Genomic DNA, 26388 nt, shown 5'->3' on the forward strand with positions numbered 1-26388 from the left:
CTTTTGAGTTTTCACCAAGCTCACCTCGAGCATGACACCAGCTATGCCATGACCTGCATGGCATTGGCGCTCCTGTAGTGTTCAATCCGTTCTCCTCCACTTCGTCTCTTCTGAACCCTCTCCCTCTCCCTCTGCATCCTCACCATCAACATCTTCCTCCCTCGTCCGCACAGTTCCTGCGCCCTCCCCCAAACCACCAGCACCACCACTCACGCCTACTTCCTGCCCCGCGCCCCCATTTCCCCTCCAGTTCCCCTCGTCATCAAAGAACTCCCCCATATTTTCCGCCGTGATCCAAACCCCACTCCCCGGCATCGGCGGCGGGAGTCCCGCCCCTCCTCCCTCTCCATTGCTCAATGGGTATACACCACCAACATCCTGATCTCCCTCGAACATAACAGCCGGACGTTGCCCTCCTCCTCCTTCTCCGTCCTCCCCATCACCCTCAGAGCCACTCGCCGGATCCGGGTGCAGATTCGCGCAAGCAGAAAGCGCAGCATAGAGTCGCCGGGCCTGCGATTCCGACTCCGGCGTAACGCGTCCCACCTGCTCCGGCGAATCCTCCGACGTCGTTGCAGCAGCAGCCGCAGCCGGAACGATGGTCATCGAGATTGTGGAATCGGGGTCGTGGTCATCGAACGTCGGGGCCTCGGTGAGGAGTTGTAGGAACAGGGAGGCCGGGTTCCCGTGCGAGGGGCGCTGGACGGCGTGGAGGGAGATGGAGGGGTAGGGGATCGAGAGGCCGGTGGAGAGGGTGGGGGAGTAGAGTATGAAACGCCTGTGTGGATGAGGTCATGGGTTAGCTACACATGTGCGAATTCAGGGATACGAAGGGAGAGGAGGAGAGGGGGTAAAGGGCAGAGGAAACACGCACTCAGAAGTCACCCAAACATCCACGCCAGCTATCTCAAACTCCTCGTCCTCGTCCTCGTCTTCTGCCGCATCGTGGCCGTTGACAGCTACTGTTGCCGTACCATTGGCACTCCTGTGTGCGCCATTGGCCAGAGCCGCGAGTGCTGGGGCGGCCGCAAGGTCTGAAGCATGGAGCAAAAGCGACGCGGAGGGGGAATGGTGGTAGAGGACCGCAGGGCCGGAGTAGAAGGAGTCGGGGGTTTGGGATTGGTGGACCGCAAGAGGGGTGAAGGAGGAGGAGGTGGGGGATTGGTGGATGATTTCCATTGTGAGAGAGGTGGGAGTGGAATGCCTCGAACGGAATTCGATTTCTGGGCAAGACAAGAGGTGATGGTTTTTAGTTATATTTTCTCATGCAACAAGAAGTCTCTATATCTTAACGGCGTTGGGATGGTAGCGCTGAGAAGATTGATTCGTGTATAGAGCTATATACTTCGATATAACCTTATGGAGCTGATAGTTTGGGTTGATTGTGCTGTGTGGTACGAGTAGGACCGAATTTAGCGTATTCAAAAACATCTGGAATCTTTCACACCACACACCCAAATTCGTACTATAGCATAGAAATCTCTCCGCAAAATCATTCAAATCAAGTAGCCACATCGCAAATAATCGCATTACTATCAGGGATTGGACGCATACTGGAATACTGTAGAAACTAATATGAGTGGAATCCTAGCTGTGGTGTTCTATCATGAGGATGAGGCATACACTCTCATCACGGATGGAGCTCTTTAGTCTCAATCCTTGCCCAAAATCGCAATCAAGTCAATGAAAGACCTCGAGACCGCCGCTAACTTGGGGAAATATTCCCAAAAGCTACTCCAAAGGACTGGAAAAGCTTGCGTCTCTTAGATTTCACCTCAGGATCCACAATGATACTATACTGTGCGAACTTTGCTCCCAGAACATGTCTTGTAACCCTAGAAAGCGCTAGGACGAAGCGGACAGAACTGCGGCCATGGAGAAGGCTAGAAGGGCATTGAAAGACTTTTCGCTTGCGAGAAATGCCTCGCAATTCTAGAAAAAAGCCGGAAAAGAAAGCACTCGCTACAAAAATGTACCTACCACCGAAAGTGCTAGGTTGGCCAATCTCTATTCCGGAAAGCGCTTTGCGTAAGGCACCTGCATCGTTGGCGTCTTCATTATCGTTGAAATTGTACTGGGATGGGCCAGACATGGTGTTGTTCGGTGGAAGTGGTGCGAAAATTGGTGGCATTAATGTCGTACGCGAATGGATCGAGAGTATCGGAGAGTTGGTCAAAGCTAGGGAGAAAGAAAGAAAGAAAGAAAGCCGGGGAATGTAGTTGTTATCAGGAACGAGGTATCTATTCTGTCATTTTGAGAGTTCACGAGGTAACATGAAAATTAAAGTAGGGAGAAAGAAAACTGGGGGATGTAATTGCATCAAAGGTGACTCGCGATATTGATTCTGTCACATTGAGATTTGACAAGGTAATATGAGAAGGAAAAATTCGAAAAGATTTTCCCGCATAGCGCGCAAATGAGTCAAAGGCCAAGACACCCAGATCATAGGAGAAACTCCTATGAGTTCACCTTTCCCAAGTCGAGACGAAGTGAGGATTTGTTTGGGTCTATCAACTCCACGTGTCGCTGAAACGAAGACTGACAGTGCAGGCGACAGTACTAGACGATGATCACCCGGAAGGCGGCGCTGTCAATGCCGCTAAGGGAGGCGGTAGTGGTGGCGACAGCAGCGGCTACAACAGCGACGGCTTTATACTCATGGACATGTTGAGGATCCTGGCACGCCTGACCCAAAACCAACTTCTGTAAGGATCTCCGGATAACCGCTGCCTTTTGCGCACGCTTCACAATCTCCCGTATGTAATCTTCAATCCTGTGCAAAAGTAGCTACAAAGGGGACAAACGCAACCAAAACAGAAGACACTCGTCGTCGTTGATGTCTGGTTGTATACATCGCCGAGCCTAGCTGATGCATCACCTAGGTCGGGTGCCGCATCACCCCTGCTCACCCGGCGCGCTCGCTAAAGCGGCAGGGCTCGGGCGAGCCCTGAGTGAGCTGGGGGCAGATTTTTGACGCCTTCTGCTGCCAAGAAACGGTAGTATACTCTGCAGGAGAGGTGGATAGCCCGTCAGAATCGGATCGGGCACTAAGTTGTAGGCCACATCCGTTTAACGCACCACCCTTAATCTATGTCTACCACCCTTAACCTAGGTCTATTCTGAAACCCCAATGCATTTCCCAAACCCTACGAGCGACAGTCATTCATTCGAGTCTCGACGCCAGTCACGGCTCGAGACACCGCCTTGTGAAGCCCCCAGCCGCTTTGTGTGGATGCCCAAGTGTCGGCATCGGAGATGGCAGCAGCGCCGGCATGTGGGAAAAGACAGGGGTCGGTCGAGGCGAGTGGCAAATTACTGCTCTCAAGCTTCGTTTGGGAGTCGCCTTGGTAGACGGAAAGGCAGCCATTGCATTTAGATCCGCGGTATCTGGAAAAAAGAGAGAGGGTAACGGTGGAAGCAATCCTAGCGACGGTCAGCTGCTTTTAAGCCTCGTTTTGGAGTCGTGCTGGTAGAGAAAAAAGGCAGTCATTCAATTTAGATCCGCGACATATGGAAAAACAGAGAGGGTAAGCAGCCCGAGCGGCGGTAAGCTGCTTCTAAGCATCGTTTTTGGAGTCGTCCTCGTAGACAAAAATGCAGTCAGTGCGGGTTAGATCCGTGATGCCGGCGCTGAGACGAAGTCATCTGGTGGAAGGGACCTTTGGAATCCGAGCTGCTTTCAGCACAAGCTGAGGCTTACGTGTTTCCGGAACAATCGCCTCCCCTGAGAAAAGCACGCCTGCCAATTACCTCAGGCTTCTCCCCACCTTCCCCTGCATCACATTTGGCGTGTCGCCGTGTTTGAAGAGTATCACGCGCATAAGAGCAAGTTACATCCGGCTTGAAAAGGAGGATTGCCTGCTTCAGAACTTGGGCAGACGGTGCCAGGAGCGAGCCACACCCCATGTCAGCCCACATAATTGTCTGCCGCAGATTTGGGAGAAGCCGGCAGGCCGTCATCTAAGCCTGCTTGAGTCGGGCAGGTTTGAGAAACGGACAGGAGGGGACGATTGTCGTGGGCAACCCTGGAAACGTGAAAGGTATTGGTGGGAGAGAGCTTGTTCCGCTACCGTGAAAGTTTCAGACTCCCCAGGCAGTGTGGGCAGAAATTCATATAAGAGCTTCATGTTCCCTCCTCTACCATGACTTCTTTTATCATACACATCACCCACACTCCCAAGCTTCCTACCTTTCTCTGCATCATCCCTCAGGATAGAACACAGGACCCGCTCAACACAGCTTCGATCCAAACATGCTCACGAATGCAATCCATTTCAACGACTTCGATCCAAAATCGGTACGCTTCAAAGTAGCAGAGGCCGGCACTGTGGTCGTCGTTAGGTACGTGCATTTCAATATCAGCGCTGCGCTACCCAAACTCGCAGCCAATTCTCTCACCCCCTACGTAACAAGCTTATGATTGGCAAAGCTGATCAGTTGAGGCGTCAACAGATATGAGCCCGAAGGACGCAATGATGGCGACCGGGAGCAGGTCAAGGAATATATCATGAAAGAATATGGCTGCACAGCGGTAAGATTCTCTCCTCGATCGACAGATTGGCGGCAACATGCATAGCTGATAACATGAGATAGCGAAAGGATGGAACAGCCAACGAGAAGGCACATGATTATACTTTCTTAAACCCCGAGGAGAAAAAAGCCGGTTTCTTGGTGTTCGACTTCCCGGTCCATGAGGAAGCCTACCGATGCCAAAAGGAGCTCGACGGGAAAAAGGCGTATGTAGAGTTCTCACTGACTTAGGACGCTGCTAAGAGTGTTCACTAGACTTGACAAGATTGCTCTCCGCGTCGAAAATCTCGCCGCTCGTGGTTTGCAGTTTTTTGACTATTGTAGGCTCGATAATAAGAACAAAGACAGAGACGACTGGATCGTATGCGGGAGGGGGGATAACAAGAACCGTGAATTCCATTGCGACGTCCCACAGGTGAAAGACTGATTGTGGGAGGGGCAGGACGGTCAAGCACGGGACCGTAGATACGTGCAATTTCCTTACAAGGCAGCCGACTACTGTCGGAGAAACTAGTCGCGAAGCCTGTTTAGTCACTCATTAGCATAGACATAGACTTGAAATGATGTCTCTTCCTCTACAAAATCTCCGACTCGAATGAGACTGAGTCACGCAAGCCGTGACTCCGGCTCGAGAGGCCAGGCGAAAGTATACCCAGGTCAGTTAGAATCTTCAGACGGGAGGTTGAAAGTCGTACCATTCCGGAGGAGGCAAGAGATAATGTCTTTATCGTGGGTAGATGGACCCACGTGGCGCCAGAAAAATCTTCGCATCTCGTCGCCTTCTCCGTAACATATTCCGGACGACCGCTTCAATGGAGAGGAGCCGATTAGTAGATTAAGCCTTGGAGAACAGGCACGCGGAGGATGGCGCCCGAGGGAAGTCAGAATCACACGGACCAATCCCCGCCTGGGTTCAAGCTTATGACCGCTGAGTGTAAAGTCAGAGCCGAGAGACAGCACACTTCATAGACCAGAGATTTGTTGGACTCACTCCTTAAGACATGTATTATTCCCCTTGCGATCATTGTGGAAGCTCCGCAGATTCCCGTTCTACCTTGGTGTGATTATGCTTGAACTATTACATGCGATAATTCGAGCACTTTCCACATGGCCACGTCGTCCAATTTTGCAGCCACCGAACCGTCCAGTTCTGTCTCCTGCATCGGAGTGTATTGCCATGTGTTGCTGATGTGGCGACATTGAACATCAGTGCGACCTAGTAAGAGATCCCGTGTACGCTGTCGCCCCCAAGTTGCAACTTCATCAGTAAGACCCCAGGAAAGCCTCCCATCAGAGGCTCTTGCTCATACACTCGCTTCAGAATACACCTCGCTCAACGTCATTCTTCGAGTGGCACCATCCTTCGCATGCAGACCATGGGAATTCTGAGAGACGGAAAACGCTTGAATCAGCTTTTTGGCCGGCCTTGGACACCTGTCAGTCGGTACAGCACCGGACAAGACTCCGATCGTTGACCAACCACAAGACGCTGTCCTGCCACAGCTCCACAAATGTTTTCCGGTCTTAATATCTTCTGTTCTTAAACCACTGCAACTCAGTTCTTACCCTCTGAGCCCATCCCAACATACTATTGCAAGAGAATGACACGGCTCGCAGAAGCCATCCATGGCCCTCAGCTAGCGATCCAGTGTTGAGGACCGACCGCTAAAACTGGATGCTCTCATAATCGCAGCCGTAACCATGATTTCGACACATCACACGAATGAAAGTGGGAGGCCGGTGCCCTGTGCCAGCGCAGAAGAAGAAAATTGACCCACCTCTCCCCTTAAGTGATCATTTTAGCAAGAGAGGTACGACGATGGACGCAGGGACAGAAACGGTCCACTCGACCAGCACACTTTAATGGTTCGGCGAGCGATCTGAGAGAGATGCTCGATTATAGGGCAATCGAGAACAGCAAGGGTACTTTCGTTGGAACGAGTAAACCGTCGCTTGTAACGGCGACGTGTAACTCGTTGCGTCTCCTGATGGAGATGACTTACTGATTCGATTTTGCGGTCTACGATGTGAATTCTTTAGCTCTCGATCAACGCTTGCGGGAGACAGTATAGATATTGGCACGAGTGAGAGAGCTATGGAATATAGTAGAAAAAGAGGTTGAAGAAACAGTCAAATTGTGACGTTCGACGCAGATCTTGTTTATCTTGGCTACAATGTTGCTAGTGTTCATATCCGGTCAATTGTTGCACAGACCATTTCGTATACTACAAGCTGAGGTTGACACTGCAGATCCATCGTATTTACTACTTAGACTCTACGACTCTTGCTCAAGGTCTGTATGACAATTACATAAAATCCATTCTCCCAGACGCCCAGATGCTGCCTCGACGCCAAATAACCCTCCTCCTACCTCGCCCCAACGCCACTCCTCGCCGACGCCGGGTTCTTCGCCGACAACGACGGATCCTTAACCCCCAACGCCCCACTCCTGATCAATCTCCTCCTCTTCAAGTACGCCTCAACCTCCTTCTCCACACTACCCTTATCATGTTTCGGTTTCCTACACCGCCCCCTCATCAGCCCCGAATCCCCACCGGACACCCCAACAGGAGGGAAACCCCTGGGAGGAACAGAGCAACATACCGCATATAATACAACTTGCCCCTCCTCGCCCTCTTCTCCGCCCTCTTCACCACCTCAATCGCCATGACATTCGGACTGTAAATCTTCACCCACATCTCCACCCCCACCATGTGCAGTTTGTTCCGCAACAAGATACCCGTGTCCACCCCTCTCATCTTGATGCTCAGACACACGCCCGCGAACGGATCGCCGGTTTTGAACGCCACGAGTAAGATGTCGCCGACGCGGGGGACGTCGGGGTTATTGCGGTCGAAGAGACGGGTGCGGGAGCCGGTGGGGTCGAGCTGTTTCTGGTGGTAGGCTTGCCAGTCGGCGACCGCGAAGGGGTGTTTGGCGCGGTGGGAGGGCGGAGGGGGGTAGGTTTTTATCTTTTTGGATACTAAAATCGTGCTATTAGCAGGAGCTCCGAGAGTGAAAAATATTAATAGGTAATTTACAGGTGTGCGTAGTGTCATTGAGGATCCTGAATGGCGAGCGCAACCGTGGAGGCGGAGGAGGTAAAAATTGCGAGGGTGTGGTTGCGAGGGCGGTGGAGAGGCAGCGCACACAGGTTTTTTGTTGGCGCGATGGTCGCAGCAGTCGTTTCCAGCAGCTCGATTGCCGTAATGTAGGCGCTGTAGAGGCCATGGCTGGTCATGCGTATGTAACATGAATGGAGAGATGTCGTCGCCGCCAATTGGCGGAGAGCTTCGAAAAGCGCGCTAAAAAAAGTTACCCGTCACTGACTTCGAGCTTTCGATACAAATCACCATTCCCAGCTTCGGGCTCACCAACTTTCCCTCTTCCAAGCCAACGCCACATATAATTGAAATCTAAAACGTTCCTACTTCTACACATCCACAATGGCAACCCTCTCCATCGACCTAACCCACTACTGCCGCCCCTGTCTCCGGCGCCTCATCTCCCAAACCCGCTCCTTCACAACCACTCCCACGCGGCGAGTAAAAGGTACTGCCTCCTCCGATCCCTCTTCCTCCACCCGGCTGCTGACGAACACCCCCCAGGGCCACTCCCCGTCTTCCACCCAACGCCCTCCCCAGACCTCGACGCCATCCTCAACACATTCCGCACCAACATCTTCTTCCCCTCACACCTCCTCGTCCTACAACAGGACCTCGTCTACAAAAAATCCAACCACGCCCTGCTCACATCCGACGAGCCCGCCACGGTGCGTCTAGGCGACGAAGTATTGCAGCTGCTGCCGCTGGACAAGCGGCGCGATGAGCCGCCGACACGGAGTTCGTTTGCGAAAGTGGTGCAGTTGATGGAGGAGACTGGGGATTGGGGGAATATGGCTGGGTTTCTGGAGGGGTTGAAGGTTGCGAGGAGGAAGTTGGCGGGGTGGCAGGTTGAGAAGATGATGAGGAGGGCGAATGAGGTGGGGGAACAGGGGGTGGTGATGGATATTCTAAACAAGGTCAAAAAGACTGGGGTGGGGCTTTGGGATGTGAAGGTTTGTAGGGAGGTGATGAGGGGGGCTGTATTAAAGGCTACGCAGAGTGGGTGGAGTGAGGAGGGTGTGGAGAGGGGGTTGAAGTATGCGGAAAAGATTTGGGACTTGATGTGGGATCCGAGGCATGTGGAGGAGCAAAAGAAGGTTGGGACGGATCTGAGAGGAAGGCCAGAGATTGTTGGGGTGGTGGTCCTGATGCACGCTGTCAAGGCGGTCAAGCTTGGGGGAGGGAAAGACGAAGGGGGAATAGTTGCGAAGTATGCGGAAGTCATGCTCGAGAGGTGGGAGAATTCCAGGGGAGAAATGATGATTGATGCACAGGATTGGTCAGATGCGAACTACAAGCTGATGATGTGGGCGCCGGTCTGGCATGGTATGAAAATGGCACGGCAGGTTGTAGGAGCTGGATCACCGCTTGGGGGAAGACTTGATGAAAAGCTTAGTCAAGATCTGGAACCGCTGATACACAAGTCTCGAGCTATCACTTTGGCACACACGCCTGCGGATGGAATGCGGCGCGGCTTGAAGGTGTACGAAGACATGCTCCAGGCCTCCTCATAGAACTCCACCAACCCAGGCATTTGATATCTGTCGCTGAATCCGTTGATAGCATCGAATGTAATACGTCGTTGTGAGACTGATCCCAGTTGGAAGATTGCTTCGAGCGACCATCTATCTTGGAACTCTCGGCTCTGTCAGGGTGGTTGTTAGTGAGATGTATGTGAGGGTTACATCTATGAAAACGCTTTTCGGGGACCGACGGATCTAGAGCACTAACGGTGTGCGAGATTGAGAAAAAAGCACCCTGATCTTAGCTGTCATTGGAACGTCGATGTCCAAGGAGTCTCGCCTGCCATGGGCGCCGGGATAAAGGCGATGGCATACCAGATGATGCACAAGATAGCTCTTTGATCATCACGTGGACCATTCCGAAAGAGAGCTGATCGATTGAAATAGCAACATCAAAGGGCTCATGCCCTCAACAGGCGCAAAACCGAACACGAGACGCGAGAATTTGACACAGAAAAAGGTCCTTACCAGAAGGTCAACCCACTCGTCCATAAACTTCGGATGTGTCCTGATATGCACATCCATCTCCACCTCATTCAATCGCAGGCTTTCAACAGCGGTGGCTAAAGTATAGTGGTACTCACTTGGTCCGAGATCGCGGCCGTTCTCTCCCCACACATATCCAAACCGCAGTTGCACTTTCACGTTTGGGGAACAAGCCAGGAATTCGGTCAAATGTCGAAGGTTGAATGCAGTCTGGATGCGAAAGCGAAAGTTGGAGTTGAGGCCGTACACCTAAACGATGGGCAATCGCCCGTTACTAAATAGCAGGTCAGGGCCTTTGAAGGAGGAACGCACCGGTACCTCGAGGACAATATTCCTCATCATCTTCAACTTCGCCCTCGAGACACGGTATAGCGTCTGCAATTGCGGAAGAATCGGCGCTCCCACGAACAATGCCTCTGGGAATCTGAATACATTCTCAGCGTAGAAAATACTCGACGCCTCATCAAATATCTGCTTGTTGACCCGAAGCAGCGCCGTATCTCGAGGTCTATTCCATTGAAGCTGCACAGTGAAAGGTCTGATTGCCACCAAAGCGAAGCGATAGATGCGGTTTCGGATCTCTCCTGGCAAGGCGAGGAATGGGCAATCTGGCGGCACTTGACGTATGAACGGGCGGGAGGGTTGGTCGATGAGAGTCAGTGATGCAAAGAGCGTGGTGTCGAAAGCGGCAGCATAAGGGGCGTTATGCCGTTTTGTTGATGATTCTAGCGGGCATCTACCGAGGATTAATTCTCTAAATAGCTGGTATGTGTGTGGTACTTACGGTAGCCCGGAGTAGTGAAAGCCACAGGAGGAGTTCCCCGCCAAGTCGGTATGGCAGCCCATTGTGGAATGCCAAATGATTGTACTCTAATGGTGACCTGCAGTGACTGAGGTTACCATGGAAGAGGGTTGTCGCCTTTATGTTGTAGTGATGAATGAATGTTGTTTAAACCTTCAATACTTTAAACTGTATGAGTGAATGTAGACTTGTGTTATTGTTATGCCATTTACTAGAATTTGCAAGAAGTGACACAAAGGACAAAAACAGAAGTAAGCTCAAATCCGTTGCCAAGACCCAAGAAAGTTGATGCCTTGTTGCCTCGGCAGGTACGACCTGGCTGACTCAAGGGTCAAGCAGTCGCGAGACAATGTGAGCAGACTATGAAAGTTCTGAATCCCGTCCTTTCCGTGCGATTTGACAAGTCGCCGTTCAAAGGGTTGTCACTTGTCTTGCTTTCCGAAGGCTGCTAACTTAACGTGTACACCTTGTCTACTCGTCAGCCGAGAGCTACTCTCAATCACAACGAGCAGCCGCCTTACCTACCTGAAGTGATCCAAAACACAACGTAGAAACCTTCCCAAGCACCTTCCACATGCAACACATGGTAGGTCAAGCAGGTTCACGATGGACAAGCAGCTAGGGGTGGTAGAGACGTCGTCCAGATGTATTTTATTCTCATCCTTGAAGCCTACTCTACGAAATGAGCTCGAGGCCCACGCTTCCCTTCCGGCAGCTCTTCACGACGCTCCAGTGAACTAATCGCCCACCAATCCGTGCGATGAGAGTGCAGTGCAAGATCCTTTGCGAAAACAGCCATGGAATGTCGCCACAGGAGAACAGTGCAACGAAAGGCCGCTCGTGGATTCTGACTCAATCTTGCGGCGTATCAACTGGAGATCTCTGGCAATGTCAATTTTCCATGACGTCCATGTGTTCTGCCCGAGGGTAGCGTGAATAATGCCGATTCGCAATTTGAGTGTTATCATCTTTACCGCAAAGCCTCAACGATCTTTCCAACTTATCAAAAATGTGTGTCAAAGCAATAGAAGGCTCCCTTAAAACCTTCGCAAGGTCAGCTGCATGTGGTAGCCAGACCGCGCTACGATCCAACGCGCCAAGTAAAAGGATCAATAGATGGAATGTTGAAAGAGGATGCATGGTAAGTTCCAGATCGCGCCGCTCTATCATACCTCATCGCCAAGTCACATGAAACCTCCTCTTCATGGCTGTGAGTCCATGCTCACGGCGTTCTAAAAAATTACCTCTATCATGTCTCCCTCCTGTCCTCGCCTTGGTCCAGCCAAAGCGATTCTATCTCCATACATCCCATTACTGCTGCGCCGTCACCCACCACTCATCATCTTTCGCCCCCGCCTGCTTCAGCTCTACTCCCTCGGTCTGCATCTGCTTGCGCAGGACCCGCTCCTGGCGGTACATCCTGTAGAACCTCCGTACAAGGAAAAACATCGCCAGTAGCAGCGCGAGATTCGTGACCCCGGAGATGATTGCCAGCACTCCTGACGCTGACACAGGCTTCTTCGCATCTGGTACCGCTGACATACTAGATGCGTGTGTTGGTCCTGCTCGTGTTGGGGTGATGGTCACGGTACTATTCGTAACGCTTGTTGTCAATGATGTGGTCGGAATCGCCGTGGTGAAAGTCTCAGTGTCGGTGACGTAGTAGGTTGCGTTCACGGTTACATCGACGGTAGTGGTGATCAGGCTGGTGCTGGTGCTGATGCTCGTGATTGTAACGGTAGCAGGTGGTGGAGGTGGAGTCGGATTCGGACTTGGCTCTGTCGATTTCGCGGCAGGTAATATGAAACCAGGCACGATTCGGTCGGATCGCGCGTCCAGTGGGTTAGCAGCGAGGTGTTCCACTCGATATGAGGAGTTTTTTGGTGTGTATGAGATAAGCACAGCTTCGAGGGAGGAGCGAAGGGACAACTTCATCTTCAGTTTCTTTTGCTCAGGGTTACTCGTATGTCGTGGAAATTTACGATGGACAACGAAGGATTTTTGAAGGACGAGAAATCTAAGACGTGAGACATCATGTCTCTGCGGAGGCGATACCAAAGTGTGCACTGAACGAAGCGTTTGGAAATACGCGGTGTGGGCGGGAGTTGAGCAATGTGATTGGCTGTTTCATCGTGGGGCAGGGGTGAGAATCGACTGGCCCGCAGAAGCCGACCGCTTCGTGCGATTCATGCTTCGTTTGACTTCAAGACTCACTTAGACTCGATAATCGCAATTGCTTTCCGATGATACATGAGACTACACTTACGTGTAATTGTAGAGGTTATAACCGATCGGAACATTCGAACTAGACTGTGGTACTATCCCAACCCTCACAGGTGCTTAAGAGCCTCTGAATGCCAAGCAAGACTCTTTTGTTTGGGCAGGATTTGAGAACTCCTATCGCTACTTGCTGCTCAGTCATATGAAGGAGACTTTCCATCGAACAGCTCAAGTTTGAGCAAATGAATGTTGGAACGCGACTTGTGGATGAGGCACCAGAGAGGCGTACGAGTACGTTGCTGACCAACGACTCTTCCGGCGCCTACTCGCCGTTACCCCTATATTCTTAATCATTGGGAAACTAGAAAATTAGCATTCGGGCTAGCACCCCCCCCACCCAAAATCGTACTATAGACATGCCTATCATATTATCGTTCCCACAACCATCTACATCGTCAAGTTGAGGCTGGAATTGCTCGTATGTATAGAATACTTGGTGTTTCTTTTTTCGGGCCTCTTGCTGACGTATAGAAGGCCTCAAAATGCCGTTTCCTCCACTGTCCGATGCCCACAAGGATCGTATTTAACAGCATATCCTCAATAGGCTTGCTGTCGCCTTTATTGTTTCCGTCGAGGGCGTTAGAAAGAGTATTATATACCGCATTATCGATAACCTCCTCGCGTTTGGTACCCATACTACGCCTTGTATAACTAAAAGAGAGCGATTGTTCGCAATTTTTTCGGTTATAAGAATTAGATTAAGGGCCTTTATCGAGAGCAAGCCGTAGATATATTAAAACGAGATATAGTATAATCTATTTAATCGATTTAATCTACTTATTAGTTAGTTCACGATTTTAAAAATTCTATACTCTATAAAGATTAATAGAAAAAGCTTTCGCTATAAAGTCTTAGAACGCTTATAGATTTACTATAATACGTACTTCCTAGAGATTAGCAAATTTATATATAATATACTTATCTTTTTAGATAAAAGCGTTATTAATAAATATATAATATAAAGAAAGCGAGATTATATAGCCTTTGAAATTCGACTAATAATATAAATTTTTATTAAATATTCTAAGCGGTATAGCGTTTTATCGATATACTGCTTAGACGATATTCTTTATTATTATATTTATTAAGATAGTATTAATAATATTTAATTTAAGTAGTTCCTTAAGAACGAAGTTCTCTCTTATTATAATCTATTCTCTAATCTAAAGTTAATTCTTATTATAAATAATTACTTTATATATTATATCATTAATATTAGAAGACTCTATAAGAAGTAAGATGTTATAATCTTATATTTATCTCTATATTCGCTAGATTTCAACTCTATTAAGAAGTTCTTTTCGATTTTTAAGATCTAGCTAAAGAGATATTTCGAGTTAGCGAAGAACATATCATTTAGATAATATTTAAAGCTGGCTATATAAACTTATAGTATAAAGATCTATACTAAGGCTTACTTCGCACATGCCGATATATTAATAAGCGATTATAAAGAGAAAGAAGAGAAGTTATATGAGGAAGATAAAGGCTATTATTCGAGTAGCGAGGAAGTCTAAAGATAGAGTTTTAAGCCGCATTTTAGCGTAATGCGGAGAAAAAACCCTTATATCTAACATTTTTACACCAAAATGCAATCGTTTCTCGAGATTTTTTTTTTATATTTTAGCCCATATTTAACTCGTAATTTTATACTATTTAGATTATTTAAATAGGTGATCATTGGTTGATTTCAAATATATTAAATATTCGAGATTTGCGTGGCGGCGGCAGGCCCGGCGCTAATTGTCGATCATCGGACCTTATTTTCCAAACTCCGATATGCAGCTATTCAGGCCTCCTCCTCCCCCTCCTCCCCCTCCTCATCACTATTTTTATTAATAACCTTATTTTCTAATAGGGCAGCGGCGGCGAGGGCGTTCAAAGTAGTATATAGCTGATGACTAGCGAACCCAGCAGCAGAGGTAGCAGCACGAAGCCGCAGCACCTCCACAAAGTCCTTCACCTCATCCTTTAACCGTATAGCCATTCCTCTTGAAACCTCTATCTCTTTCCAATCAGAAGGCGACATCCGACGTATTTGCTTCAGTGTGTATGACTCTACTTCAATCTTTTCCAGAGCGTCTGCAAAGGCCGCTTCCTCACTCGGATTCCTCTAAATTTGCCAGGCAAAATAGGCCCTCCGCAGTTCACCTATATTACTCTCCACCTAAACCGAACTACTTAATAATTAAAGCGCTTTAAAGAACGATTAATTAGCTATATCTAGATAAGATAATAGCTTAATTAAATTAGATAAATAAGACTAAATAGATTAAATCTAAGTATACATATACTACTATAAGAAAAAGATTTAAAACTATTAAAGTATAAGCTAATAGAGCGAATAGCCTTAAACTTACTATTATTAATACGGATTATACTACTATTAATACGCATTATACTACTATTATTAAAAGCCTTATATTAGCGAGAGTAAGATATTTAATTTATTAAGTAATATATTAATTAGTATTAAAGTAGTAGTAGAAGTAAGAATAGAAGGGTTAATAATCATATAAACTTCCTTTTTAATCGACTTAATCTCTTTATTAATAGCCTTTACCTTTATAGCTTAATTCTATTAAGATTTTATTCGCTTCTACATTCGTATAAACAGGTTCTCAATATTAATATCACATTCTTACTTCGCTATAGCCTTATTCTATTTAATAATTTAATCGTTATCGAGTAGATAATAAATATTATCGAGATCGTCTAATTACTAGTAATAATACGTTCTTTCTCGATAGTCGAGCTTTAAATATAGTTATAGCTTTATAATCTTATAACCTTCAAATTTAAACTTTCTTTTCAATTTCTTCGCCTTCTTTATATATAATATTTACTTAATAATAGCGCTATTAAATCTAGACGTCTTAATCTTCTTCTTCTATTTCTTCTTCTTATTAAATTTAAATAATTTAGAATTATTTAATATAGTAGCGAAGTTATCTAAAGAAGAGTTATTATCGATAATTCTATTAATCTTCTTTTATTTCTTTAAAAGAAGCTCTTTCGTAGTAAAGAATTCTAATTTAGAGAAGTCTTTTTTAAAATTATAGATATATATAATCCTTATAATAACCCCCTTTCTCTTTTCCTTAACTAGCTATTATCTCGCTAGATTATTAATATTCTCTTACTTAATAATATCGTCGTATTAATTATTTATAGCCTTAATATTTTCTAAGAATAAAAGCGTAATAATAGCGCTCTAAAGGATTACCCTATAGCCTTTCTTTTTTATCTTCTATTAAATCTCTTAAATAGCCTTTAAATTAAACTCGTAAAAATTGAATTATTTAAAGATAGTAGAATAAGTCTATATCTCCTTCTCTTTTTATAGGATATTTATACTAATAGAATAGGTCGGTAGTTTTATAAAAGGATTAATAGACTGAAATTAAATAATAAAAGAAGAGTTAATATTAATTCTATTAGGCTTATCGATAAGGAGGGAGGATTTCTTCGTCGACTTAGGTTTTAGGGTAGATTTCTTCAATTTACGCCCCCTTTAATAGCGTCAACAACGATTACGGCGGCCTCCTTATTAAATCTATTAGAGACTCGCTTATTCCGTGTACTAATAGCTATATTTAACAACAGCGAGATATAGGGAGATTGGTGGGAGCGATAATATGGTAGGCATGTCTACAGTACGAGTTTCGGTGGGAGGGGGTGCTAGCCCGAATGCTAATTTTCTAGTTTCCCAATAATTAAGAATATAGGGGTAAGCGCGGAATCGATGGAGTCCATCCCCAATCCCATGATATTGCCTGCCACAAAACGCGTACTGCACCAGGCTTCAGGTACATCACCAAGGTCCCATTGTTCACCTGCTGCGCGACAGAAGATTATCCGTCCCGGAACCGACCGACAGATGAACATTCTTGGACAAGCAGTACCTGTACTCCATGTCGTCCATCAGCCCGCCATCTTCCGACCCGAGACCTGTCTCAGGAGAGCAGGCCTGACAAGTTTCGTGCGCACAGCAACAGCCGCAAAGGCAGAGAGGATGTCGGAAACACGCCCGCCGCGGTCCTCGGCTGTGGCTCTCACACCAAGATTTGAAAGGCTGCCTTGCTACTATATTCCTCACACTCCGGCAGTCTGGCGTTACTGACAGTATCCCGTACTGCGCTAGAATAAGTTCCGCTTCCTGCTTCCACCCTAAGCATTACCATCCCCGATTTTCACTGACAGTGGCCTTCACAATGTGAGCCATCCTCAGGAAGTGGCCGCATAGCTCAGCCAAGAACCAAATCCTCAAGGTCTGATAACGCTCAACCTACTTACATAGCGGTCCACCAACCGCTCCATTTCTGAGCTACGACGGTCAGTGACTGTCAAGCACAAAGACGTTGACGAACAGCGCTCGTCGAGTTTTTGAAACCTATCCCCTTCTTATCAAGCCACTGCGTCAAATGAAGCTTCAGTCTTTGGATCGGCCTTCTCAGTCTATCCCGTCACATATCCCAAACCCCTCCGACCCTTTCGCTTCCACAAGCGTCGAAGGCGTTCCCATCGCCAAGGACACCGTCTAGACGACCCTCTCGTATTGGACCGACGGGCTTACATCAATGATTCGAGCGAGGCCCACACATAAGCTTGAAAGCTCCACCATCGTTTCATGCAGGCAGAACAAGTTCGATAGAGAAGACGGATGCCTCTGTTTATGTTCTCCGCACTCACTGAGCGCTGAAGACATCATCACCGCTTTCATCCGTGCATTCACCTCGCGTTCCAATTTCGACACTCTTGGGCGTCGGCATGGTGAATTGCAACTTACCCCTTCCTTATCCCTGGACAAATGAACGAGAAGGTGATCCGGTAGGAAAGAAACATCCAACTTCGGTGCCGCATGCGTTGACGGAGTCTGCGGTGGGCCGCTCGTGTAGTATTATAATCAAAGTCCACGAATACAAATGTATCGCTTTTTGATGACGACGCCAAGTCGTAAATAGTTGTCTTTATTCCCAAATCTTATTGATGTCTAAGAAGCTCGATTGTCGACGCTTGGTGATCGCTAGTAATCGAGACAAGGTCAAGCAAAGACCTGCTCTAATCGTGGCCGACCCCTTTTCGCACCATTCACGGGATCTGAGACTACAACCTTGGGTCTGGAGTGGGACAGCGTCTGCCTAATCCTGACTTCTAAGGGTATCTACGTGCGTGCAATGATGAGTCACCTCATGGACTTATTTCCTCCAAGGCTCCCTCTGTTCTGGCAACAGCATTTCTCGCCACCCTTCTTGCTTCCCTACTAAGCTCATCAGCCTCTCCCAAACCACCCTCACGAACAGTCTCCCGAGCGACCTCTTCCACGTGCCTCAGGACTCTCCTTCCATCTTCTCTGATCTGCGCCTCCCACGTACTCCTAGCATTTTCCCATCTCGTTTGCAATCTTCGCAATGACCAGACTAGACCAACGGCTGCGATAGCACCTGCTTCGTATGGAGATGTTGTAGAGATTGAGAAGTAGAGAAGCGCGGAAAGGGAGGAGGTGAGGGCATTGGTGGATATGGTCTGGAGTAGAAGGGACTGTGAAAGCGATTGAAGAGGAGGAACGGTGAATTGGGAAAGAGCAGAACGAGCGCGGTAGATGTTTTGCAACCATGGGTGTTGGAAGACTTGGTCCTCGACAACCTCGTAGTTCGGAACCCTTTCGACAAGATCAGACACACGAGGTGGGGGGGGATGGCCGCCGAGCGTCTGCTCGTCATCCGGGTCGAGCACTGCCGTTGGCCTGAGCTTAGGCGGCCCAAGTAGTCCTGACTGGTGGATGCGGCCAGATATCCATATCATCTCCTTTTCCGCCTCTACCAGCCAAGCCTTGTGGAGGATGTCTGAGGCTATATATTCTACATCGTCAACGCGCCAGAAGAGTTTCCACCACTTGATCCGTCTCCAGCTTTTGCTGTGAAACGCGCTGTTAAGACGATCACGTAGTTCAGTGTGGGCGTTTTCTGCCCAGATGGAGATACCTTGCTCGATGATGTTCTTCGTGGCAACAGATATAGTCGAAGCCTTCTGTCGCTGGTCGCTTGACTCCTCTTCTTGAGCGATTGATTTTTTGGTATTATTGCAAATAGTCTGAAGAAGCCCACGTATTGCCGGCTTGATGCCGCCATTCGGTGACTCGGTGCCATCCAACATCCATGCCGTCATACCGGGCATTCCGGCATCAAACCACAGATGCTCGTACTCAACCGACCGCTGTAGCGATTGCCGAAAGATTTCAATGGCTGCTTCTCCGAGCGCCAGGTTGATTGGGGAGACGGATTGGGCGTTTTGGCTCTGTTGCTGTAAAGTACTCCAGGACCAGTCAATGATAACCTTGAAAATGCTCCTGTCATGCAGGTTGATTTTTGGTATACTGCCCAGGTCTTGCAATCCTTCCTGGTATATGACCGTTTTGTGTACTGGAAATGTCACCGTAGAAAGCCTGCCACTGGCTGAGCTTTGAGATTCTAACCCGGGCACCAGCAGATTCGCTGCTCCTGCTTCTCCATATGATTTATCCGCAGCCGAGCTAGCCTGGACAAGTATTTCGAGATTGTGGATGTGTAATGTTGTAGAAGGGATGAATAGTGTCTTCACGAGCGGATGTCGGTCGTCCACATCGGCCTGTTCCCCGTAGCTATAGCCATAGTAAGCAGGGCGGTGATCGTTATCCTGGTTTAAAGGACTGAGAACTTACCGCAGAAGTATAGCTCTTTCATCGTTGTCGTCTGCCGTGAGCTGCTTCTCCCACCGTTGCTCCGATGCTAAAGGATCCGCCAGCAGGGCTCTCGCCAGCCTTCGAGGTCCATTGTGCCCGTTCAGACCCAGCACTGCTCTAGCATCAGCGACTCAGATCAATCATTGCTGTCATTAGAACAAGACTTACCAGCGACGCGCGTGACAGCATTCTCGGACTCGAGGCCTCTCAAAGCCAGGCGCAATTGGCTAATATTGATGTAGACTGCCGCTTCGGTCTCGAGAGCCTTCAACGACTCATGCAGATGCAAGAATCTAGGGGGTATATCCCGTCTGACGTTGACTGCTGTTATGGAGGCAGTCGTTGAAGCTGTCCTTAATTGCAGAGTCGTCCCACGCGCCTTGCGGTTTCCCTGGGGTTTTAACCTTGCAGCACCATTGGAAAGAGCACGAGCCTGCTTGTAGCGGCATGATCGACATACGAAAGGCCACGAGGAGAGAGATAGCGAATACACTGCCTTACCAATCAATGGCAATCTGGGAGGCATCTAAAGTTGACATCTGGAAAAGCGCGTGTGGTCTTCCATAAATTCGGCTTTTGTTCGGTCATATTAAACGCTTAGCGGGCTTTGCATCAATATGCCCCAGTACCCCATGAAAAGGAAAGTGAGAGATCAATCTCCTGCTGTGTGTGTTTACTGAGGAAAACTTCTCCCTGTCACGTAGCTTTGTGCATTGAAGCTGGTCTGTAGGCACTTCTGTTGCCGGGATGGTTGAAAAACCAGTACACGTGCGGATCAAGACGCAAGACTTTTGTGTTGGGGAAAGGTCGTGCCCTGCTGTCGACTACTCTCGACCTAAAAAAAATGCAACACTTATGGACTTGGCTAACGAAGTATCATAGTGCTCGTGATCCAGCTATCTACAAAATGAATCATGAAAGAAATGTCCATTGCTCAAGCCCCGTCCTGAGCCCGTTACGATGCCACCTCAGACCGTTTTACTACGCAGCGTTTTATGTAGACCATCATCAATACACAAGCCGTGCCGTGCTAGATCAGCAGGAGATGTTTAGAGAAGGGAGGTGCCAAGACTTTTTGTGACCACACGGTGGCAAGCGGAGGGATGGAAGCGGTCGCTTCGCTTTGTGGCAAGAGGACCTATGAGCCGAGGCGCCTGCCCTTTCCCGCACCAGAGGAACTGGATACCATGATCAGTAATCGTGGTAGCGAAGTAACAGTTTGAAATGACTTACACGCTGATCCTTCTGGCAACCTGTGCCAAGCCTGTATCATTATCCGCTTCATTGTTCGCTCGTTGCAAGGCCTGCTTTCGGTCTTCAATACTCTTTTTCGAGACCTCATCATGACTAGGGGGTAGTCTCTCGTTCTGCAGATCCACCTTTCTCGCGTCTTCAAAGTTGTGGATGGCTTGCTTAATTCCCTCGGCACCCAGCATCAGTGTACCAGCAGGCAGCTTGCCGCCAGAAGCTGTCTTAAGCTCGGTAACCCTCTCGGACTCTTCACGAAGTACCTGGAACACACGAGAGAGGCGACCGATGGCGAGGATCTTGTTCTTGATTGCTCTTCGTTTGGCATCAGCGGTTTCAGTATCTCTCTCAATAGGCGGCGAAGCGGGTGCGGAGACAGTAGATGGGGTAACATCCTCTTCCAGCTCCTCTTTCGAGCACGTGTTCAAGATCGCCATCAGCATATCTGTAATCTTTTCGCCAACGAAGGGTAGGGACCAGGTGAAAACATCCATGAAGTTTGGAAGCCAGTAGGGATGTGGTGTGCAGTTGAATTGTCGGATGTTCATCACGTTGTTCTCGTACTTCAAAACCGCGGCTTTGTTGTTGTATACGTCGAGATAGTTGGGTGCGCTGAAGATGGTCATGACACTTGGGAAGCCTGTCGTCCTAGTCTTTCTGTACATCCGATAGCCAGCATCTTGAGCCTCATGGGCGCGGATGACAGACAGGAGGTTGTTCTTCTCCAAGAAGGCGCACGCAGCAGGGTATGAAAAGAAATAGGAGCACCCTCGGACATGGTTGTGGAGGAAAAATTCCTGAGTCTTCTCCTGGCCAAATTCTTCAAGTGGATCTGCCCAGAGAATGTCACACATCAGGCCATGGGTAGGAGGCTCGCGGAATCGATCAATCTAAATCTATCAGCGACTGCGATCTCAAAAATGCTGGCGCAACTTACCCCTTTGAGGTCATCCAAGGTATGTAATTCTGGGCTCAACCCTCCATGTATACACAGAAATTGCTTGTTCATGATCGCGGCAAGGGGTAACGCGCAGAAAGAATCCATGCACGCTTCGTAGATCCTCTCGGAGTACTTGTGCTTGCACTCAAGCTTGAATGTGAAATAGTCCGTCAAATGCCTGCACTCGTGATTCCCACGGAGCAGCCACAGAGTATTTGGGTACCATATCTTGAGCGACCACAGGTACAAGACGCACTGTTGAACGTGTCAGCCTGAGTGCTCTTGAATTGGGTAGCAGCGCTACTGAACAGAAATGGCAGCACTTACTTCAATACTGAAATATCCTCTGTCCACATAGTCTCCCAGGAACAGATATCGAGTCTCTGCTGGATCGCCCCCAACTTCGAAGAGTTTCATTAGATCAAAATATTGTCCATGGACATCACCGCAGACCGTGATCGGCGCATCCATCTCCAGCAGATTAGGCTCGCTCTTCAGCACCTCTGTCCCCATTTGTATGATCCATAGCGCTTGGTCTTCGGTCAATCGACCCTCGCGATAAAAGTGCTGTTTGAGAAATTGGAGGTTGGGCTTGTTGCGATCATGTGGAGAACGGAATTGCTCTTCTGTGGGTGGCTTGAAAGCGGGGGCTTGGACATCTGGATTACGACGTTAGTAACGGCAGCTGATTTCCCGGTGTGATTTCAGCATACCTTTACAGACCCGCTCTTGTGTGCTGACCTGTTGGCCATCTTCCATGGTATGCAGTGTGAAATCTATCTCTGGTACGGGCTTCTTGTGTTCCATAGCGCGAGCGGCGACCTCGAAGTTATTCTTAGGTGTGTTTCCGTCCATCTTTTCGAGTTGAGCCAAGACTAAAGGCTGTGAATTGTTGGATGGACTCGTCATGGGTAACGGCGGAGTCACTGAACGCCACTGCGAACGGTGCTTGACCGCTTGTTAATCAGGATAGCGACAGGTAACAAAGACGATGACGGAAAAGGGTTGATTTTTCTAAGGCCTTGCTGTCATAGTCGTTTCCACACTGGATGGTATGTATTGCTAACAGGGGCACGTGTGGCTGGTGCTTTCGGTCGATGTACTGATGGCAAACCGGGGAATCTAAAGTACGAGCGCACGCGCTGTCAAAAGGTGGGGGATTGCCGGGGAAAGGGGGGGAATTGAAAAGCTCAAGCGCAGGCAGGGCGGATGTTGCACCTCTGCGTCAGAGTCTTTCAACGTGTCAAGGCAAATATTTTGCCTGATTCCTTCGAGGATGAGGCTGAAAACATAGAATGTTTGTGCAAGTGGGAAAGGGATTTTGTGAGCCTGCTTGTTCATGCCTCTGGCCTTGAAGGCAGCCGAGGGCGCTTAGACTCCGCCAAGCACCCGCGGGGCAGCTAGCGCACGCCCTACAAGGCAGTACCACTTAAGATGTCCCCGAGGGAACCCTCGTCATCGAGATCTAAAGTACTTTAACGTTCGAGGCCTTGCCCATTTCCGACGCCCACTATGCACACGACCTCGACAGAAACCTCACAGCGGAAGTTCGGAACGAGATAATGCATAATTGTAGAATAACGGGTTTCCGGTTAAGTCGTCCGATCTATCGGCTAGCCTTTATCCAGATCTCTGCTGCTATGTTCCACCATTGAGCGAGCATTGTGACATCCCCACATCACTAAAGTAGCAAACATGTACAGCAGCAGTAAGCTCGAATCTGGACCTTCACCAACCTATCTACCAGCTGACACCTTCCCAGGATCCCACCCCATCCTCGCCCAGATCCCCCTAACAGTCTCCCCCTTCATCTCCCTCCCCACCGCCACCACCCTCCCCTACACCTACAAGCCTCTCCCCTCCACGCTCCCCCCCTCCTCAACCGCCGACCCCTCCGGTAGCGAGCGCGAAAAATACGTCGTCTCGCCCTCCGGGCACGCCGCGTCCCCCGAGGAGATCATCGCCTCCTGCCAGGCATTACAAGCGCACATCCACAAAGCGCAGGAGGACGCCGAGCAGACGATCCAGGAGTGGGAGAAGGGCTTGAAGGAGCAGGAGCTGGCCGAAAAGAGGAGGGTGGCGCCCGGATGGTTGGATAGGGAGGAGAAGATCTTGGAGCCGAAGAGGGGGAGCGTTGTTGCTGGAGCAGCGACGCTGGGTGGTGCGCAAGGTGGTGCGCAAGTGCAGAGTGCCAATCTTATGGATCGGCAGGATGAGCGGCCGCGGGACGAGGGTCGGGGTACGGCAGGTGCAGATCCTGCTGGGGACGAGCTGGATAGAGCATTCGGTGGCATGGGTCTTCGCAATGGTTGAAACCTTTGGAATTTGAAGAAAGCACCGGTACTACAGAATCGTTATCCACCACCGAAACCCCGAGCTGAGCATCATAAGCTTGAAATCCTGGAGCGTCACGAAGCGACGGGGCCGTGGTAGTGAAATCCCGGGGTAGAGGTATTGACGAGGCGAGGACAAGGGATAGGCAAGATCCGAATTTACAAGCTGCGGAAATGGTCCAGTTTTTGGGTAGGACGTGGTCAAAAGTCAAGCTACATTCTCTAACACTAGAAAGCTATCTACACATGAGTATCCTGCTACGAGTGCGCCATTCGAAGCGCCATATGCTGGGTATCTCTCTATCACGTCCAACCCATTCAAGGCAAATCCCAATCCTCACTTTCTGATCGCGGCATCCATCATCCCCAAATCGCATCCTTCCCTCTCCCTCCCCCTCCCACAGCCGGCGGCGTCATTAGCACGTAATCCCAACTCTCGACCCCATCAACAAAAAGCCTGAACCGCAACAGCCCTTGCTCCCCACCCATCACCTCCTCCAGCTCCACAGCTCCAAACTTGCTGTTGCCGTCCGGCGCGTACTTGATACACACCTCGTCTACATCGTCCTCACCCGGCACTTCCCAATAGCTCCTCACGGGCAAATAGAACATACTCAAAGGGCTCGTGCTGAATTCATGCACCGTAGCACTTAGCGGCCATTTCCCGTCCTTTGGAGGTGGAAACGCGGTGGCTGCGAACTCGTGACGGTCCCCGCTGAGGATCACGACCCCAATGCCGTCGCCGCGGAGACCGACGTCCCACATGGCTTCGAGGATGATTCGACGCTCATGGAGGTAGTTTGCCCATGTGTCTGCGGAGTTGAGACGCCAATTCCGTGTGAATGGGATGGATGAAATGACGAATTTCCATTTGACTCCCGCTGGTTCATCGCGTTTGAGAAAGGCTAGTAGCGAAGATAGCTGTGCAGCGCCGAGCATAGTTTTGTCAGGAGAGCGAGCGAGTGCTGGGTATTCGGGGGAGCGATGGCGGCGAGTGTCCATTAGAAAAAAGGACGCTGGCCCTTGGGTGAACTGGAAGTAAGAAGCGTTGGGAAGAGCAGCAGGCGGGTTGAGAGACGCGTGGTAAAGATTCCATGGGTCCGTTGCCGCTGGATAAGGATCAGCAGTTTGCTTATCCCAATCGTTAGCGATCTCGTGGTCGTCAATCACGTGTAGCCATGGCAGGGAGTCGGAAACAGCAGGCCAGTCAGGAGAAGAGTAGACTTGGCGATACTCCCGACGATAGGTTTCTGAATCGGTACCGAACCGGTGAGGGACGTCGATGTAGATGAAGTCACCTAGAAAGAGCATGAACGATGCGTGCAGTTCCGGAATCCATTTGGCCAAGTGCTTCAAGCCAGGAATGTTGAGTGGGTGAGAAAACGGGTTGTAGGGAAATCGTGGCTTGATGCAGCTCGACGTTAGGAAGGTGAATGTCCCGCGACCGACAGTCATTTGGCCAACAGGAGCAGCAGTCTTAAAGAAGCCAGTATGGTTATTGGACACCGCATATTGGTAATTGGTCCAAGGTCGAAGCTCCTTGAGAGTAAAAGTAGTGGTAAAGTCCGTCTCCTCTGATAGCCGGTAAACCTGTCCTGCCGACTTCCACGCATCGTCCACCCCCGATCCTGGTGCTCCTCTGTAAGAGAAGTAGATAGGCACCTGAGCAACATCCGGCTCACGAACCAGAATCTTGGCGCTGGTATCAGATACGAAGCCAACTCTGGCGAAAGAAAGATCATGACTCTGATAGAGCATCGGTCCGCGATATACCACATCCACCACGCCCAATACCAACAAGACGTTAATACTTAGCGTGACCAGGCTGTATAGAGTGCTCTTGGGGCTGGGCAATCCCAGTAAAAGTGTTCGTAAGACATGTAGGCCCTTCTCCAACCATTTCACGTGCGGGTCTTTGGTCTTGTAGACCCTCCCATTGATTTTGAGCTCAATCGTGGTCTCTGACTTGCTCTTCTTGCCTGCTCTATTCAACCGGACCGGCTGTAGCTCGCGTTTCTCATCCTTCACTATTCCCGTGCTCGCTCTAGCAAGACGTCTGTTAAGGATCGGGACAAACAGGAATGAGGTGAGGTAGATTAGTGATGCCGCGTAGATGATAGGAGGGAGCTGGTGTCCTGGTATCTGTAGATGGCACATTAGCTGGTGAAGAGGCAGCGGAAGCATGATCCAAGGGTAGCTACCCATCTAAAGAAGACGTATGCAAGAACACGAATGGTTGTTGAGCTGAGGGCAGCAGCGATCGCAGCGTAGGGAATCATTGTGTGAGAGGGTTGACGGTCCGAACCCCATGGCCGTCGAGAATTGTCACGATACCATGACGACTGTATTGTTGTGGTCGACCGTTGGTTGGGCAAATAACGAGGTTGAAGAGAAGGCAGAGGGTTGGAAAGTATCAATGTT

At 49.2% G+C, this 26388-nt stretch overlaps 10 protein-coding genes across 10 annotated transcripts; 3 read left to right on the forward strand and 7 right to left on the reverse strand.

The window, feature by feature from the left end:
* Positions 1 to 81: 81 nt before the first annotated feature.
* HO133_005288 (uncharacterized protein) lies at positions 82 to 1179 on the reverse strand (the record flags this gene model as incomplete). Its single annotated transcript, XM_037296199.1, has 2 exons — positions 82 to 778; positions 875 to 1179. The coding sequence occupies 2 exons, from the start codon at positions 1177 to 1179 to the stop codon at positions 82 to 84; spliced, it is 1002 nt and encodes a 333-aa protein (XP_037148181.1).
* Positions 1180 to 4252: 3073 nt separating this feature from the next.
* HO133_005289 (uncharacterized protein) lies at positions 4253 to 4761 on the forward strand (the record flags this gene model as incomplete). The annotated part of the gene is made up of 3 exons (XM_037296200.1): positions 4253 to 4341; positions 4453 to 4531; positions 4594 to 4761. The coding sequence occupies 3 exons, from the start codon at positions 4253 to 4255 to the stop codon at positions 4759 to 4761; spliced, it is 336 nt and encodes a 111-aa protein (XP_037148182.1).
* A 2136-nt stretch (positions 4762 to 6897) lies between these two features.
* HO133_005290 (uncharacterized protein) lies at positions 6898 to 7761 on the reverse strand (the record flags this gene model as incomplete). The annotated part of the gene is made up of 3 exons (XM_037296201.1): positions 6898 to 7051; positions 7135 to 7513; positions 7572 to 7761. The coding sequence occupies 3 exons, from the start codon at positions 7759 to 7761 to the stop codon at positions 6898 to 6900; spliced, it is 723 nt and encodes a 240-aa protein (XP_037148183.1).
* A 215-nt stretch (positions 7762 to 7976) lies between these two features.
* On the forward strand, positions 7977 to 9148 carry HO133_005291 (uncharacterized protein; the record flags this gene model as incomplete). Its single annotated transcript, XM_037296202.1, has 2 exons — positions 7977 to 8082; positions 8139 to 9148. 2 exons carry the CDS (start codon positions 7977 to 7979, stop codon positions 9146 to 9148), a joined length of 1116 nt encoding a protein of 371 aa, XP_037148184.1.
* A 354-nt stretch (positions 9149 to 9502) lies between these two features.
* On the reverse strand, positions 9503 to 10489 carry HO133_005292 (uncharacterized protein; the record flags this gene model as incomplete). The annotated part of the gene is made up of 3 exons (XM_037296203.1): positions 9503 to 9892; positions 9956 to 10379; positions 10428 to 10489. 3 exons carry the CDS (start codon positions 10487 to 10489, stop codon positions 9503 to 9505), a joined length of 876 nt encoding a protein of 291 aa, XP_037148185.1.
* Positions 10490 to 11756: 1267 nt separating this feature from the next.
* On the reverse strand, positions 11757 to 12745 carry HO133_005293 (uncharacterized protein; the record flags this gene model as incomplete). Its single annotated transcript, XM_037296204.1, has 3 exons — positions 11757 to 12462; positions 12601 to 12646; positions 12712 to 12745. 3 exons carry the CDS (start codon positions 12743 to 12745, stop codon positions 11757 to 11759), a joined length of 786 nt encoding a protein of 261 aa, XP_037148186.1.
* A 5170-nt stretch (positions 12746 to 17915) lies between these two features.
* On the reverse strand, positions 17916 to 19972 carry HO133_005294 (uncharacterized protein; the record flags this gene model as incomplete). Its single annotated transcript, XM_037296205.1, has 3 exons — positions 17916 to 19365; positions 19426 to 19558; positions 19615 to 19972. 3 exons carry the CDS (start codon positions 19970 to 19972, stop codon positions 17916 to 17918), a joined length of 1941 nt encoding a protein of 646 aa, XP_037148187.1.
* Positions 19973 to 20675: 703 nt separating this feature from the next.
* Positions 20676 to 22489, reverse strand: HO133_005295 (uncharacterized protein; the record flags this gene model as incomplete). The annotated part of the gene is made up of 4 exons (XM_037296206.1): positions 20676 to 21584; positions 21632 to 21889; positions 21962 to 22293; positions 22348 to 22489. The coding sequence occupies 4 exons, from the start codon at positions 22487 to 22489 to the stop codon at positions 20676 to 20678; spliced, it is 1641 nt and encodes a 546-aa protein (XP_037148188.1).
* Positions 22490 to 23329: 840 nt separating this feature from the next.
* On the forward strand, positions 23330 to 23947 carry HO133_005296 (uncharacterized protein; the record flags this gene model as incomplete). Its single annotated transcript, XM_037296207.1, has 2 exons — positions 23330 to 23342; positions 23397 to 23947. The coding sequence occupies 2 exons, from the start codon at positions 23330 to 23332 to the stop codon at positions 23945 to 23947; spliced, it is 564 nt and encodes a 187-aa protein (XP_037148189.1).
* Positions 23948 to 24327: 380 nt separating this feature from the next.
* On the reverse strand, positions 24328 to 26246 carry HO133_005297 (uncharacterized protein; the record flags this gene model as incomplete). Its single annotated transcript, XM_037296208.1, has 2 exons — positions 24328 to 26109; positions 26169 to 26246. 2 exons carry the CDS (start codon positions 26244 to 26246, stop codon positions 24328 to 24330), a joined length of 1860 nt encoding a protein of 619 aa, XP_037148190.1.
* Positions 26247 to 26388: the final 142 nt, after the last annotated feature.

Source organism: Letharia lupina (assembly GCF_014066315.1).
Source record: "Letharia lupina isolate WasteWater1 chromosome Unknown contig_21, whole genome shotgun sequence".
NCBI lineage: Eukaryota > Fungi > Ascomycota > Lecanoromycetes > Lecanorales > Parmeliaceae > Letharia > Letharia lupina.